Here is a 14437-nt window from a genome sequence, read left to right as displayed (position 1 = left end):
GTGGTGAACCTGTGGAATTCTCTACCACAGAAGGCAGTAGAGGCCAATTCATTAAATATATTCAAGAAGGAGTTAGATATATTTCTTAAGGCTAAAGGGATCAATGGATATGGGGAGAAGGCAGGGACAGGGTACTGAATTTGGATGATCAGCCATGATCTCATTGAATGGCGGAGCAGGCTCGAGGGGCCGAATGGCCGACTCCTGCTCCTATCTTCCATGTTTCTACCTGCCTTGAGCAACGAGCCCCTTTTCCACACAGTGGAGTCCGGAATCGGTTGGGCCGGCGGTCCTCCTTCCCTAACAATCTTCACTCCCAAAAAAAAAGACAGTAGCCTTCCCGATATCCGATCATTTCCACCAGCACCGATGCGGGTGCCCAGCAGTCGCAATCCCGGCACCAGGGGAGCGCGGTCAATTAAATAAAAACCACAGCCACATATCCCGATTTTGCAACAGCAGAGGCTGGCACCGGTCACAGATTCCATTCAACGCTTGAAGAAAAAAAAGAAATACCCTGGCAAGCGTCCCAGAATGTTTCAAAGCACTGCAGGAAGCAGGGGGAACAACAGCTCCAACACCACTCAAACTCCAATCTCTACCCATACAAAATAAACTATCAGTCGCTGGTTTTCACTCCTTCTCCTCAACACCCCTGCCCCTCTCTGCAGCAGCCATTCCACCCGTCACGCAAGATAATCCAACAGTGACCACAGCTCCAACTCCGTCGCAACAGTGTTTGGGGTGCCCCCCCCCCCCCCCCCACTTTACGGGGCTACTTATTCTACAACTGTTGGTCACCTTCGAGTGCCTCGCCCGCTTCCGAGCCGAGGTAGCTACAGGTCCTCGATAGCGAGGGCCCGTTGCAGCCAAGCCCGAAACCGGTCCTCAGAACTCCAATTCCATAACTGCGCCGGTTCCATTATCGTGGGACAAAATCATTCATCGCCACATAAATACTGCGGCAACAAGAGCAGGTCAGAGGCTGGGTATTCTGCGGCGAGTGTCTCCCCCAAAGCCTTTCCACCATCTACAAGGCACAAGTCAGGAGTGTGATGGAATACTCTCCACTTGCCTGGATGAGTGCAGCTCCAACAACACTCAAGAAGCTCGACACCATCCAGGACAAAGCAGCCCGCTTGATCGGCCCCCCATCCACCACCTTAAACATTCACTCCCTCCACCACCAGCGCACCGTGGTTGCAGTGTGTACCATCTACAAGATGCACTGCAGCAACTCGCCAAGGCTTCTTCGGCAGCACCTCCCAAACCCGCCACCTCTTCCACCTAGAAGGACAAGGGCAGCAGGCGCATGGGAACACCACCACCTCCAAGTTCCCCTCCGAGTCACACACATCATCCTGACTTGGAAATATATCGGCCGTTCCTTCATCGTCGCTGGGTCAAAATCCTGGAACTCCCTCCCTAACAGCACTGTGGGAGCACCTTCACCGCACGGACTGCAGCGGTTCAAGGCGGCGGCTCACCACCACCTTCTGAAGGGGCAATTAGGGGACGGGCAATAAATGCCGGCCTTGCCAGCGACGCCCACATCCCATAAAAACGAATAATTTTTTTTTTTTTAATACAGCAAAGGAGCAGGTTGCACACGGGCGCTTCCTGCAAAGTCATCAGCGTACCAGTAAGGACCCATCCCTGATGCGGAGGGCGTACGGCGCAGAGGCCGTGCGTGCAGCCCCGGGGCGGGGGGTGGTGGATGATGAAGACAGTCCCCCAACACAAGTGCCCGCTGGCGGCAGCAGCAGTTTGCCTTTTGGTGTCCAGAAGATTTCAGTTAAGTGCAACGGGAATGGGTGCCGGGCGATTTAGGAACTGCCATTATTTAGAAGGGGGGGTTAGGAAAAGAATTACGTAGAACATACAGCGCAGAAACAGGCCATTCGGCCCAACTGCTCCGTGCCGGTGTTTATGCTCCACACCAGCCTCCTCCCGCCCCTCTTCATCTCACCCCCATCACCATATCCTTCTATTCCTTTCTCCCTCGTGTTTATCCAGCTTCCCCTTAAACGATGCGGTCTCCTCTACATTGGGGAGACCGAACGCAGATTGGGTGACCGCTTTGCAGAACACCTCCGTTCAGCCCGTAAGGGTGACCCCGAGCTTCCGGTCGCCTGTCACTTTAATTCACCGCCCCATTCCCACTCGGACCTCACCGTCCTCGGCCTCTTGCATTGTTCCACGGAAGCTCAACGTAAACTCGAGGAACAGCACCTCATCTTCCGATTAGGCACTTTACAGCCTTCCGGACTCAGTATCAAGTTCAACAATTTCAGATCATAACCTCGGCCCCTATTACATTTTTACTTATATATTTTTTTTCTTCCCACCCTTTTGTTTTGGGTTTTCCCTCCCCACCTTCCTCTTTTTTTTTTTACATGGCAGCTGTCTCTCATTCTGCCAGTACATTTCACACCTAATCTAGAGCCGTCTTTTGTCTCCACTAGTCCGACCACCATCTCGTCTGGTTTTGAATACCTCTTAATGTCTCTTCACTTCTTTTGTTCCCTCCCCAGCCCTCCCTTCGATCTATTTCATTTCCTTTCCAGTTTTGAAAAAGGGTTTCGACCCGAAACGTCGACTCTAATTTCTCTCCACGGATGTTGCCTGGCCTGCTGAGTTTTTCCAGCATTTTCGGTTGTTATTTCGGATTTCCAGCATCTGCAGTATTTTGCTATCGTTTCCCCTTAAATGTATCTCTGCTCTTCGCCTCGACCACTCCCTGTGGTAGTGAGTTCCACATTCTCACCACTCTCTGGGTGAAGAAGTTTCTCCTGAATTCCCCATTGGATTTATTAGTGACTCTCTTATATTGATGGCCCCTAGTTTTGATCTCCCCCCCAACTTCCGACCAACGTTTGCATTAGTGCACCTCTCAATTTTATGCAGCTAACCCAACATACAGATCGCATTGCCCACATTGGTTGGAAACCGTCACCAATGACCCAATTGCCGACCTTGAGACGTCCTTGCAAATAAAATCCACCCCCCTTCTACTCTAGAGAGTGTAGATATCTCTGCTCTGGCTTACAACATTTGGAAAAAATCGGCACAGTGAAGCCAGAGAGCAAGGGAGAGCTCGGCGACTGATTCAACCTAAATAAAAAAAGAGGACTTCCAACTCCGCTTCCTCCCCTCTCCCAATGGTTCATCAATGGACCGCCCTCTGTGGAAATATGCACGCAGCCCAAAAGAGGCATGTTCAATTGCCAATTACTGATGAGCTAGCTGGTCTCAACAAGCCCAACAACTGGCAGTGCCCTGGGCAAGCAGAGGGGGGGGCGGGGGGGGAAAAAAAATCACAGGGTTCTTGTTCATAATCAGTAACTAGTAACCCCGGAAAAAGACTTAACTCTCTACAGCACCTTTCACCACCTCCGGACGTCCCAAAGCGCTTTACACCCAATGAAGTACTTTTTGAAGTGTGGCCACTGTTGTAATGTAGGAAACGCGGCAGCCAACTTGCGCACAGCAAGCTCCCACAAACAGCAATGTGATAAATGAGCGGATCATCTGTTTTTAGTGATGTTGGTTGAGGGATAAATATTGGCCCCAGGACACCGGGGAGAACTCCCCCCTGCTCTTCTTCCAACAGGGGCGGTGGAATCTTTTACGTCCACCAGAGAGAGGGCAGACGGGGGTCTCGGTTTTTAATGCCTCAATTGAAAGACGGCACCTTAGACAGTGCAGCCTGACTTATGCGCTCAACTCTCTGGAGTGGGACTTGAACCCCCAACCTACTAACGCCTGGACGAGAGCGCAACTAACCGGAGCCACAGCCGACACCTGAAACTCCATAACCAAGGCCTGATCAGGTGAATGTTCAAAAAAAATGTACGGTACTATTGGAAGAGCAGGAGGTGCTTCCCCTGATGCCTTAGACAACATTATGGATACGGTAGCATAGTGGTTATGTTACTGGACTAGTAATCCAGAGACGCAAGTTCAAATCCCACCATGGCAGCTGGGGAATTTTAATTCAGTTCATTAAATAAATCTGGGATTTAAAACAAATGCTGGTGTCAGTAATGGTGACCATGATTGTCGGAAAAACCCATCTGGTTCACTAATGTCCTTTAGGGAAGGAAATCTGCTCTCCTTACCCGGTCTGGCCGGGTATATGTGACTCCAGACCCGCAGCAATGTGGTTGACTCTTAACTGCTCCGCTGAAATAGCCTGGCGAGCCTCTCAGTTGTAACAAACAGCACTGTGGGAGCACCTTCACCACACGGGACTGCAGCGGTTCAAGGCGGCGGCTCACCACCACCTTCTCAAGGGGCAACTTGGGATGGGCAATAAATGCCAGCCTTGCCAGCGATGCCCACATCCCGTGCATGAATAAAAATATATATATATATATTTTTTTTTTTAATTCCTCCTTCAACTAACACCACCAAAACTAGACCGAGCTTCCACCTTGCCGCTTTCCGTGGGGCCTTGCGGTTTGTGAATTGGCGGCTATGCTTCACCTTTCTAGCATGTGTGTTTTTTTCTTGGGACGGGGGTTGGTGATCAGCTTGGGTTCTGCTCCTGAGTCGCTGCCCAATGGTTCCAGGGGACGAGCGGATGTTGATCGGATGGGACATCCGTGCTCGAACAGTCTCCGTGTGCTCGGCTTCTGCCGATGCAAAAATGGCCAGGACAAAGCAGCCCTCTTGATTGATGGGCACCCCCATCCTCCACCTTAAACACTCGGAATAGGAAAGGTTAGATACCAAGTGCAATAGGAAAGGTTAACCCTGAACGCTGCTTCAAGTTAAAACAGGGCTGCAGGACAAGGGGATAGAGGTGCTAAATTGTAAATGACACGTCAGGAGTGTGATGGAAGACTCTCCACTTGCCTGGATGAGTGCAGCTCCAACAACACTCAAGAAGCTCGACACCATCCAAAACAAAGCAGCCCGCTTGATTGGCGCCCCATCCACCACCTTAAACATTCACTCCCTCCACCACCGGTGCACCGTGGCTGCAGTGTGTACCATCTACAAGATGCACTGCAGCAACTCGCCAAGGCTTCTTCGGCAGCACCTCCCAAACCCGCGACCTCTTCCACCTAGAAGGACAAGGGCAGCAGGCACATGGGAACACCACCACCTCCAAGTTCCCCTCCAAGACACACAGCATCCTGACTTGGAAATATATTGCTGTTCCAGGATTTTGACCCAGCGACGATGAAGGAACTCCCTCCCCAACAGCGCTGTGGGAGCACTTTCACCACACGGGACTGCAGCGGTTCAAGGCGGCAGCTCAACACCACCTTCGCAAGGGGGCAATTAGGGGATGGGCAATAAATGCTGGTCTTGCCAGCGATGCCCACATCTCAGGAACGAACAACAAAAAACTTGGGCAACCAGACTCCAGCAAGGAGTTGGTGTTGTTGGGATAAGTGGGGAAGACTGGAGAAGGGCATGAGTGCCTTTTATTTTGGTGGGTGTGTGGGCTCGTTTCCACTGGCTCTCAATCTGCTCCATGACAGGGCGTGGCAGGGTGGGGCAAGAGGTGGTGAGCAAAGGTTAGATGCCCACCTCTTTGTCTGACACCCCACCAATCAGGGGGGGAATATCAGAAAATATGGAGGTCTTTATAACGGCAGTCTGGAGAACAGCCCTGTGCTCACTGACCTACATTGGTTCCCGGTCTGAAAATTCTCATACACTTCTTCAAATCCCTCCGAGGCCTCGCCCCCCTCCCTCCCTATCTCTGTAACCTCCTCCAGCCCTACAACCCTCCGAGATCTCTGCGCTCTTCCAACTCTGGTCTCTTCATCCCTGATTTCCATCGCTCCACCATTGGCGGCCGTGCCTTCAGCCGCCTGGGCCCGGAGCTCTGGAATTCCCTCCCTAAACCTCTCCGCCTCTCTCTCTCCTCCTTTAAGACGCTCCTTAAAACCGACCTCTTTGGCCAAGCTTTTGGTTACCTGTCCTAATATCTCCTTATGTGGCTCGGTGTCAAATTTGTGTCTGATAATCGCGCCTGTGAACGTTTTACTAGGTTAAAAGGCGCTATATAAATGCAGGTTGTTGTTGGAGCAGCTTTGCCCGTGTGGGTCAGGAGCTAGTGAGCAGAAAGGAAGGAGGAGGAGTTGTACAAACAAACAAACAGACACACTGTTTATTGTACCGGACGACCCGATTGTAGAGCAGTTTCCCCATCAGCAAATGTACTAGCTGCTGCGGAACTGACCTGGGAAGTCTCAGGGTCAATCCTCGGTTAGTGCGGAGTTCGCTCCTCTCAGGCAGGCGAGTGAATGGTCCCGGTTGGAAACGGTGAGCCAGGATATACTGGGAGACTGTGGAGTCTTCTCCACTGTAATGCTGTCCCATTAGATCCCAGCTTGTAGATCCCACAATTATCCCCCAGGTAATATCACTAATACAGAGTGTGTCTGGTCATTCGTCTCGTTGCTGTTTGTGGGAGCTTGCCGTGCACAAATTGACTGCCAGGTTTCCCTAGATTACACAGGAACATAAGAATTAGGAGCAGGAGTAGGCCAATTCAATAAGAGCATGGCTGATCTTCGACCTCAACTCCACTTTCGTACCGTATCCAGAGTCCAAAAATCTCTCAATCTCAGCCTTGAATATACTCAACGACTGAGCCTCCACAGCCCTCTGGGGCAGAGAATTCCAAAGATTCACCGCCCTCTGAGTGAAGAAATTCCTCCTCATCTCAGTCCTAAATGGCCGACCCCTTATCCTGAGACTGTGACCCCTGGTTCTAGACTCTCCAGCCAGGGGGAAACAGCCTCTCAGCATCGACCCTGTCAATCCCTCAACATTACAACACTTCAAAAAAGTAGTTTATTGGCTGTAAAGCACTTTGGGACGTCCAGAGGTTGTGAAAGATGCTATAGAAATGCAATTTTTTTTTTTTTTTTTTTTTTTTAAATACAAGGACAACACACTGGAATAGATCAGGAGAATGAAGAAACACTTTGTGATGTCCTGCAAAGCACCTATAGAAAGGCAAGTGCTTTCTTTTAGGAGACTAAAGCACAAACTCTAGGCTGACACTCCCAGTGCAGTGCTGGGGGAGCGCCGCACCGTCGCAGGGGCGGTCTTTTGGATGAGATGTTAAACCGAGGCCCCATCTGCTATTGGAAGAAGAGCAGGGGGGAGTTCTCCCTGGTGTCCTGGGGCAAATATTTATCCCTCAAATCAACATCACTAAAAAACAGATGATCTGGGTCATGATCACATTGCTGTTTGAGGGAGCTTGTTGTGCGCAAATTGGCTGCAGCATTTCCTACATTACAACACTTCTGATGTAAAGCTTAATTGGCTGTAAAGCGCTTTGGGACGTCCTGCAGGCACTGGAGAAATGCAACACGCAACAAAAAATAAATCAGCGTGAAATGAACGCAATAGAAGATAGGAGCAGGAGCAGGCCATTCGGCCCCTCAAGCCTGCTCCGCCATTCAATGAGATCATCACTGATCATCCAAATTCAGTACCCTGTCCCTGCTTTCTCCCCATATCCCTTGATCCCTTTAGCCTTAAGAAATATATCCAACTCCTTCTTGAATATATTTAATGAATTGGCCTCAACTGACTCCTGTGGTAGAGAATTCCACAGGTTCACCACTCTCTGGGTGAAGAAATTCCTCCTCATCTCAGTCCTAAATGGCTTACCCCTTATCCTTAGACTGTGACCACTGGTTCTGGACTGCCCGCCATCGGGAACATCCTTCCTGCATCTAGTCTGTCTAGTCCTGTTAGAATTTTATAAGTTTCAATGAGATCCCCTCTCATTCTTCTAAACTCTAGCGAGTACAAGCCCAATCGACCCAATCTCTCCTCATATGTTATTCCTGCCATCCCAGGTATCAGTCTGGTGAATCTTCGCTGAACTCCTTCCATTGGCAAGAACATCCTTCCTCAGATAAGGTGACCAAAACTGCACACAATACTCAAGGTGTGGTCTCACCAAGGTCCTGTACAACTGCAGCAAGACATCCTTGCTCCTGCACTCGAACCCTCTCGCTACGAAGGCCAACATACCATTTGCCTTCTTAACCGCCTGCATGCTTACCTTCAGCGACTGGTGCACAAGGACGCCCAGGTCTTGTTGCACTTCTGCCTTTCCCAATCTATTGCTGTTCAGATAATAATCTGCCTTCCTGTTTTTGCCACCAAAGTGGATAACCTCGCATTTATCCACATTATACTGCTTCTGCCATGCTTCTGCCCAATCACCCAACCTGTCCAAATCATCCTGGAGTTTCTCGGCATCCTCCTCACAGCACACACGCCCACCCAGCTTTGTGTCGTCTGCAAACTTGGAGATATTACATTTAGTTCCCTCGTCTAGATCATTTATATATATTGTGAATAGCTGGGATCCTAGCACCAATCCCTGCGGTACCCCACTAGCCACTCGGAAAAAGACCCATTTATTCCAACTCTTTGGTTGGGATAAGCCATTTAGGACTGAAATGGGGAGGAATTTCTTCACCCAGAGAGTGGTGAACCTGTGGAATTCTCTGCCACAGAGGGCGGTGGAGGCCAGTTCATTAAATATATTCAAGAAGGAGTTGGATATATTTCTTAAGGCTAAAGGGATCGAGGGATATGGGGAGAAAGCAGGGACAGGGTACTGAATTTGGATGATCAGCCATGATCTCATTGAATGGCGGAGCAGGCTCGAGGGGACAAATGGCCTACTCCTGCTCCTATCTTCTATGTTTCTATCTGTCTGCCAACCAGTTCTCTCTCCAAGTCAGCACCTTGCCCCCAATCCCATGTGCCTTAACTTTACATGCGGGACCTTATGGAAAGCCTTCTGAAAGTCGCGGGTTACCTGGCTCGCACAGCCTGCTGAAGTGGTAAGGGTTACAGCACACCGTGGCATTGTCTTCGCAGATCCGCCAGAAACAGCCACAGATGCACAGCCGCTTGAGCTGGTGGGGGTGCCGCAGGTCCGGCCAGCGGAAGAGTTTGCAGGACAGCACCTGGGGGCTGTAAGCGTGCCTGCCGATTCGCAGCTCGCTCCTGGGGAAAGGCACACAACCGGTGCGCTCGTCGCTGCCCCGGCTTTCCACCGCCCGGGCCAACAGCTCCAACTGCTCGTCCTTCAGCCTCTTGAAGAAGGAGTGGCTGACTGGCTTCAGGCTGCTCTGTGCGTCCTCTGCATTCTGGCCACTCTCTCCACCTCCTCCTCCTCCTGATCTAGGGTTCACAACCGGGCAACGACTCCTCCACAGTCTCCGGACAACACCAGACCGTCTGGACCCGAACATGCGACGCCCAGGAAACGGTTTCAGAAGTAGTCATTCAAATGGGAGAAGCTGGGAGTGTTGAGAAACAGCAGGGAGGGAAGGAGAGAGAGAAAGAAACAGGCGATTAGGGAAAGGAATTGAGAGGAGAGAGTTCTGCTAAAAAAAGTGAGGAGAATAAGTGAAAATTAGTCAAATTGCAATGTGAACAAAGTTAAACAGTTAAACTGCAAAGTTAAAAAGTTAACTACAAAATTAAAAAAGTTAAACTGCAAAATTAAAAAGTTAAACTGCAAAATTAAAAAGTTAAACTGCAAAATTAAAAAGTTAAACTACAAAATTAAAAAGTTAAACTACAAAATAATTAAAAAGTTAAACTACAAAATTTTAAAAAGTTAAACTACAAAGTTAAAAAGTTTTCAAACTTTTTACAAGTCTTGAAACTTTTGAAACTGACGTCCCTTTTAAAAGTAACGTGAAATTGACACAAGTTCAACCCCACGTTGATTTCCAAGACAGAAATGTGTTAAACATACTACTTGCTCAGAAAAAGACACTCAGAAATAAATCCCCGTCCCCTCTCGCCTTGCTCAGTTTTAAAAAAAAGTCACATTATATTTAAAAAGGGCGTTTTAACTCCTTTCTAGGAAACAAGCTTACAATTTCATAAACGTCACTTTAACTCCCCCCTCCTCAACCCTGCCCCCCAAAAATATAAACAGAAACTCACTTTCCCAGCCCCCTCTCGCTTTCTCCTGGCCCGATCCTGTGCGAGAGCCTCGCCGCTGTCGACCTAGTTACAACAATCCCTCCCAGTGCATCGCTGCTCTCTCTCAAAGTCCTCGGTCGCAGGACCCATTCTCCCGACCCCCTTTTCTTCTCCTCGACTGTGGTGAGATTGATGAAAAGCAGGGAGGGGGTGGGGGGGTGACCTCAAAAACCAACCCTCGCCTCGCCGCCTGTCTCTTGCAAACATTTTCCCCTCCCCTTTGCACCACCCCCTCTTGCTGTGTTAAGGAACCTATTGGTCAGATCTGGTGCACCGTCATTCAGCCCAATAGTTGGTGGAAGTCAATAGCAAGGAGGGTGGGAAAAGGATTTTCCCCTTAACTCTTTCTTGTCAATGTTAGGATTAAGGAAAATGGTTTATCGTTCAGTTTAATTTGTTCTGAGCATGGTGTGGAGATGCCGGTGTTGGACTGGGGTGGACAAATGTAAGAAGTCACACAACACCAGGTTATAGTCCAACAGCTTTATTTGAAATCACAAGCTTTCCGAGCGCTGCTCCTTTGCCTGACTTCACCTGACGAAGGAGCAGCGCTCCGAAAGCTTGTGACTTCAAATAAAGCTGTTGGACTATAACCTGGTGTTGTGTGACTTCTTACATTTGTCCACCCCAGTCCAACTCTGGCATCTCCACACCACAGCTTATATAGTCAGAGAATAATGTCAGATGATTACAGGTAATCTTTCTAACTGCCATTTATCACACCTCGGCAGAGCGATAATCACAGCAATCAAAGGTGTGAATGGTGTCCAAACAGGTTAGTCAGGAAAACATTACATCAAAGAACAATGAGGTGGGGTCACATGTTGCAGATGCTGGGGTCTGAATGGAAAAACAAAAAACAGACAAAAAAAGTTAGAAAGATTACCTGTAATCATCCGACATTATTCTCTGACTATATAAGCTGTGTCTTTATGCATCTCTCCACTTCACCTGACGAAGGAGCAGCGCTCCGAAAGCTTGTGACTTCAAATAAAGCTGTTGGACTATAACCTGGTGTTCCCACAGAATCACAGAAACCCCACAGTGCAGATAGAGGCCATTTCGGCCCATTGAGCCTGCACCGACACATATCCCACCCGATCCCCGTAACCCCAACACCAACACATATCCCACCCTATCCCCGTAACCCCACGTATTTAATCCCCCTAACACTAAGGGTCAATTTATCATAGCCAATCAACCTAACCCGCACATCTTTGGACTGTGGGAGGAAACCGGAGCACCCGGAGGAAACCCACGCAAACACGGGGAGAATGTGCAAACTCCACACAGACAGTCACCCGAGGCCGGATTCGAACCCGGGTCCCTGGTTGTGTGACTTCTTACATTTGTTCTGAGCATCCACTAAAAAGGATTGAACAAGGTACTTTCTAAATGGTGAAAAGCTAGAAACAGTGGAGGTCCAAAGAGACTCGGGGGGGGGGGTCCAGGTACACAAATCATTAAAATGTCACGAACAGGTACCGAAAATAGTCAGAAAGGCTAACGGAATGCTGGCCTTTATATCGAGAGGACTGGAATACAAGGGGGTAGAAGTTATGCTGCAGCTGTACAAAGCCCTGGTTAGACCACACCTGGAGCACTGGGAGCAGTTCTGGGCCCCACACCTTAGGGAGGATAGATTGGCCCTGGAGGGAGGGCAGCGTAGGTTTACCAGAATGATACCCGGACTCCAAGGGTTAAGTTACGAGGAGAGATTACACAAACTAGGGTTGTATTCACTGGAATTTAGAAGGTTAAGGGGTGATCTGATCGAAGTTTTCAGGAAATTAAGGGGAACAGATAGGGTAGAGAGAGAGAAATTATTCCCGCTGGCTGGGGAGTCTAGGACTAGGGGGCAGAGTCTAAAAATTAGAGCCAGACCTTTCAGGAGTGAAGTTAGGAAACACTTCTACACACAAAGGGTGGGAGAAGTTTGGAACTCTAGATGCTAGATCAATTGTTAATTTTAAATCGGAGATCGATAGCTTTTTGTTAACCAAAGGTATTGAGGGATGCGGGGCAAAGGCAGGTAGATGGAGTTAGGTCACAGATCAGCCATGATCTCATTGAATGGCGGAACAGGTTCGAGGGGCTGAATGGCCTCCTCCTGTTCCTATGTTCCTCTGTTCATGCTGTTGAAGGGAATGGAAATAATTTATAGAAGAGGTTCCCATGTACAATCATTGACAACGCTGAGCCCTTCCTCTCCGGAGCCAGCCCTCTCCAATGATCTCCTCTGTCTACTCACTCAAGGCTCCTATCAAAATCAAGTCTCAACCTGATGTCCCCTTCGCTGGCTCAGAGTCCATTATATTTCATTACCTTCTGTGAGGCACTTTGGGATGTTTTTCCGTGTTAAAGGTGCAATATAAGTACAAGTTGTTGCAGCGTTGTTAGTGGTTGAGAAGGATGAGGTTGCAGGATCTCATGGGTAAGGTGCGCTGGGGCTCTTTTCACATCTTTCTTTTCATGTTATGTTAATCATAAATATGTTATGACGAAGCCCAACACCGCCTTCAATGTGCCAGTGCAGCCTTCGGTCGCCTGAGGAAGAGAGTGTTTGAAGACCAGGACCTCAAACCCGGCACCAAGCTCATGATCTACAGAGCAGCAGTGATACCCGCCCTGCTATATGCCTCAGAGACATGGACCATGTACAGCAGGCACCTCAAAGCACTGGAGAGGTACCACCAACGCTGCCTCTGCAAGATCCTGCAAATTCATTGGCAGGATAGGCGCACCGACATTGGTGTTCTCGCTCAGGCCAACATCCCCAGCATCGAAGCTCTGACCACGCTCGATCAGCTCCGATGGACGGGCCACATCATCCACATGCTCCATACGAGACTCCCAAAACAAGCGCTCTACTCGGAGCTCCGACACGGCAAGAGAGCCCCAGGTGGGCAGAGGAAACGCTTCAAGGACACTCTCAAAGCCTCCTTGAAAAAAGTGCAACATCCCCACCGACACCTGGGAATCCCTGGCCCAAGACCGCACAAAGTGGAGGAGAAGCATCCGGGAAGGCGCCGAACACCTCGAGTCTCTTCGCCGGGAGCAGGCAGAAGCCAAGCGCAGGCAGCGCTAGGAGCGCACGTCAACCCAAGCACCTCACCCACCCGCCCCTTCAACCACCGTCTGCCCCACCTGTGACAGAGACTGTAGGGCCCGCATTGGACCCATCAGTCACCTGATGAGGGACTGCCTAAGAAGAAAATGTTATGTTAATGACTACCTACAACAACAACTTGCATTTATACAGCGCCTTTAACGTAGTAAAACGTCCCAAGGCACTTCAGAGGAGCGATTATCAGAAAAATGTTTGACACCGAGCCACGTCAGGAGATATTAGGTCAGGTGACCAAGTGCTTGGTCAAAGAGGTTGGTTTTAAGGAGCGTCTTAAAGGAGGAGAGAGAGGCGGAGAGGTTTAGGGAGGGAATTCTAGAGCTCGGGGCCCAGGCGGCTGAAGGCACGGCCACCAATGGTGGAGCGATGGAAATCGGGGGATGCACAAGAGGCCAGAATTGGAGGCCCACATAGTGTTTGGAGGGTTGTAGGAGGTTACAGAGATAGACATTCATTAATTTTATTTCTAACACAATTTCTCTCTATTTCCGGCACCCCAGCCAACCTCAAAATGTCCCGCCCTACAATCTTTTCCTCCTCCCTCAATCTCCAAAGTGTTGAAATCAAGGCTCATCTCCCTGTCTCCTACTAATTCCATTCCAAGACCTCAAAACTGTGGAACTCCTCACCTCCCTCGGACTCCCCTCCCTCCCTCCCAACAATCTACAAGGCTGGCGTCGCCTAAACCACAGCTTCCTCATTTGCCCATTGTCTTCTCCACCTTCTCCAGCTTGGTGGTGGCCGCCACCACTGACCCTGGGCCTCCCCATTCTCAAGATGCCAAGTGAGCTGAATCATGAATGGTTGGGTCAGACAGTTAGACGCTTCTAATGTAAGTCACGCGCGGCTCCAGGCTGACCACAGACCACAGAAACAAACAAAGTCAAAGTCTAGAACTAAGAGGCTCGTATGTTTAGTCACCAACCCATCAGAGACTCAGCACAGACCAGTGATCTGGGGATTTACCCAGTAAACCATCAGGGACTCAGCACAGACCAGTGATCTGGGGATTTACCCAGTAAACCATCAGGGACTCAGCACAGAGGGTCGTCCTATGAGAAGAGATTGGGCCGATACTCTCTGGAGTTGAGAAGAATGAGAGGTGATCTCATTGAAACATGTAAGATTCTGAGAGGGATTGACAGGGTCGATGCTGAGAGGCTGTTTCCCCCTGGCTGGAGAGTCTAGAACCAGGGGTCACAGTCTCAGGATAAGGGGTCGGCCATTTAGGACTGAGATGAGGAGGAATTTCTTCACTCAGAGGGCGGTGAATCTTTGGAATTCTCTGCCCCAGAGGGCTGTGGAGGC

The 14437-nt window shown here is 49.6% G+C and overlaps 1 protein-coding gene across 2 annotated transcripts in view; it reads right to left on the bottom strand.

Moving 5' to 3' along the window:
* Positions 1-10208, bottom strand: part of LOC147086580 (SMAD family member 6-like) — a 31503-nt gene extending 21295 nt beyond the window's left edge. The window contains exons 1-2 of one of the 2 annotated variants that reach the window (XM_085978722.1): positions 9964-10208; positions 8819-9392 (exon numbers count right to left, since the gene is read on the bottom strand). In XM_085978722.1, the coding sequence (XP_085834848.1) occupies positions 8819-9257 (439 nt within the window). In that variant the 5' untranslated portion in view covers positions 9258-9392; positions 9964-10208. The remainder of the gene's footprint in view (positions 1-8818; positions 9393-9963) is intronic. The other variant, XM_085978723.1, reaches the window with a different exon arrangement.
* Positions 10209-14437: the final 4229 nt, after the last annotated feature.

This window comes from Somniosus microcephalus, unplaced genomic scaffold (assembly GCF_052327205.1).
Source record: "Somniosus microcephalus isolate GS21.2 unplaced genomic scaffold, FLI_Smic_1.0 unresolved_chr7, whole genome shotgun sequence".
NCBI lineage: Eukaryota > Metazoa > Chordata > Chondrichthyes > Squaliformes > Somniosidae > Somniosus > Somniosus microcephalus.
This window is presented reverse-complemented; position numbering and strand designations above follow the sequence as displayed.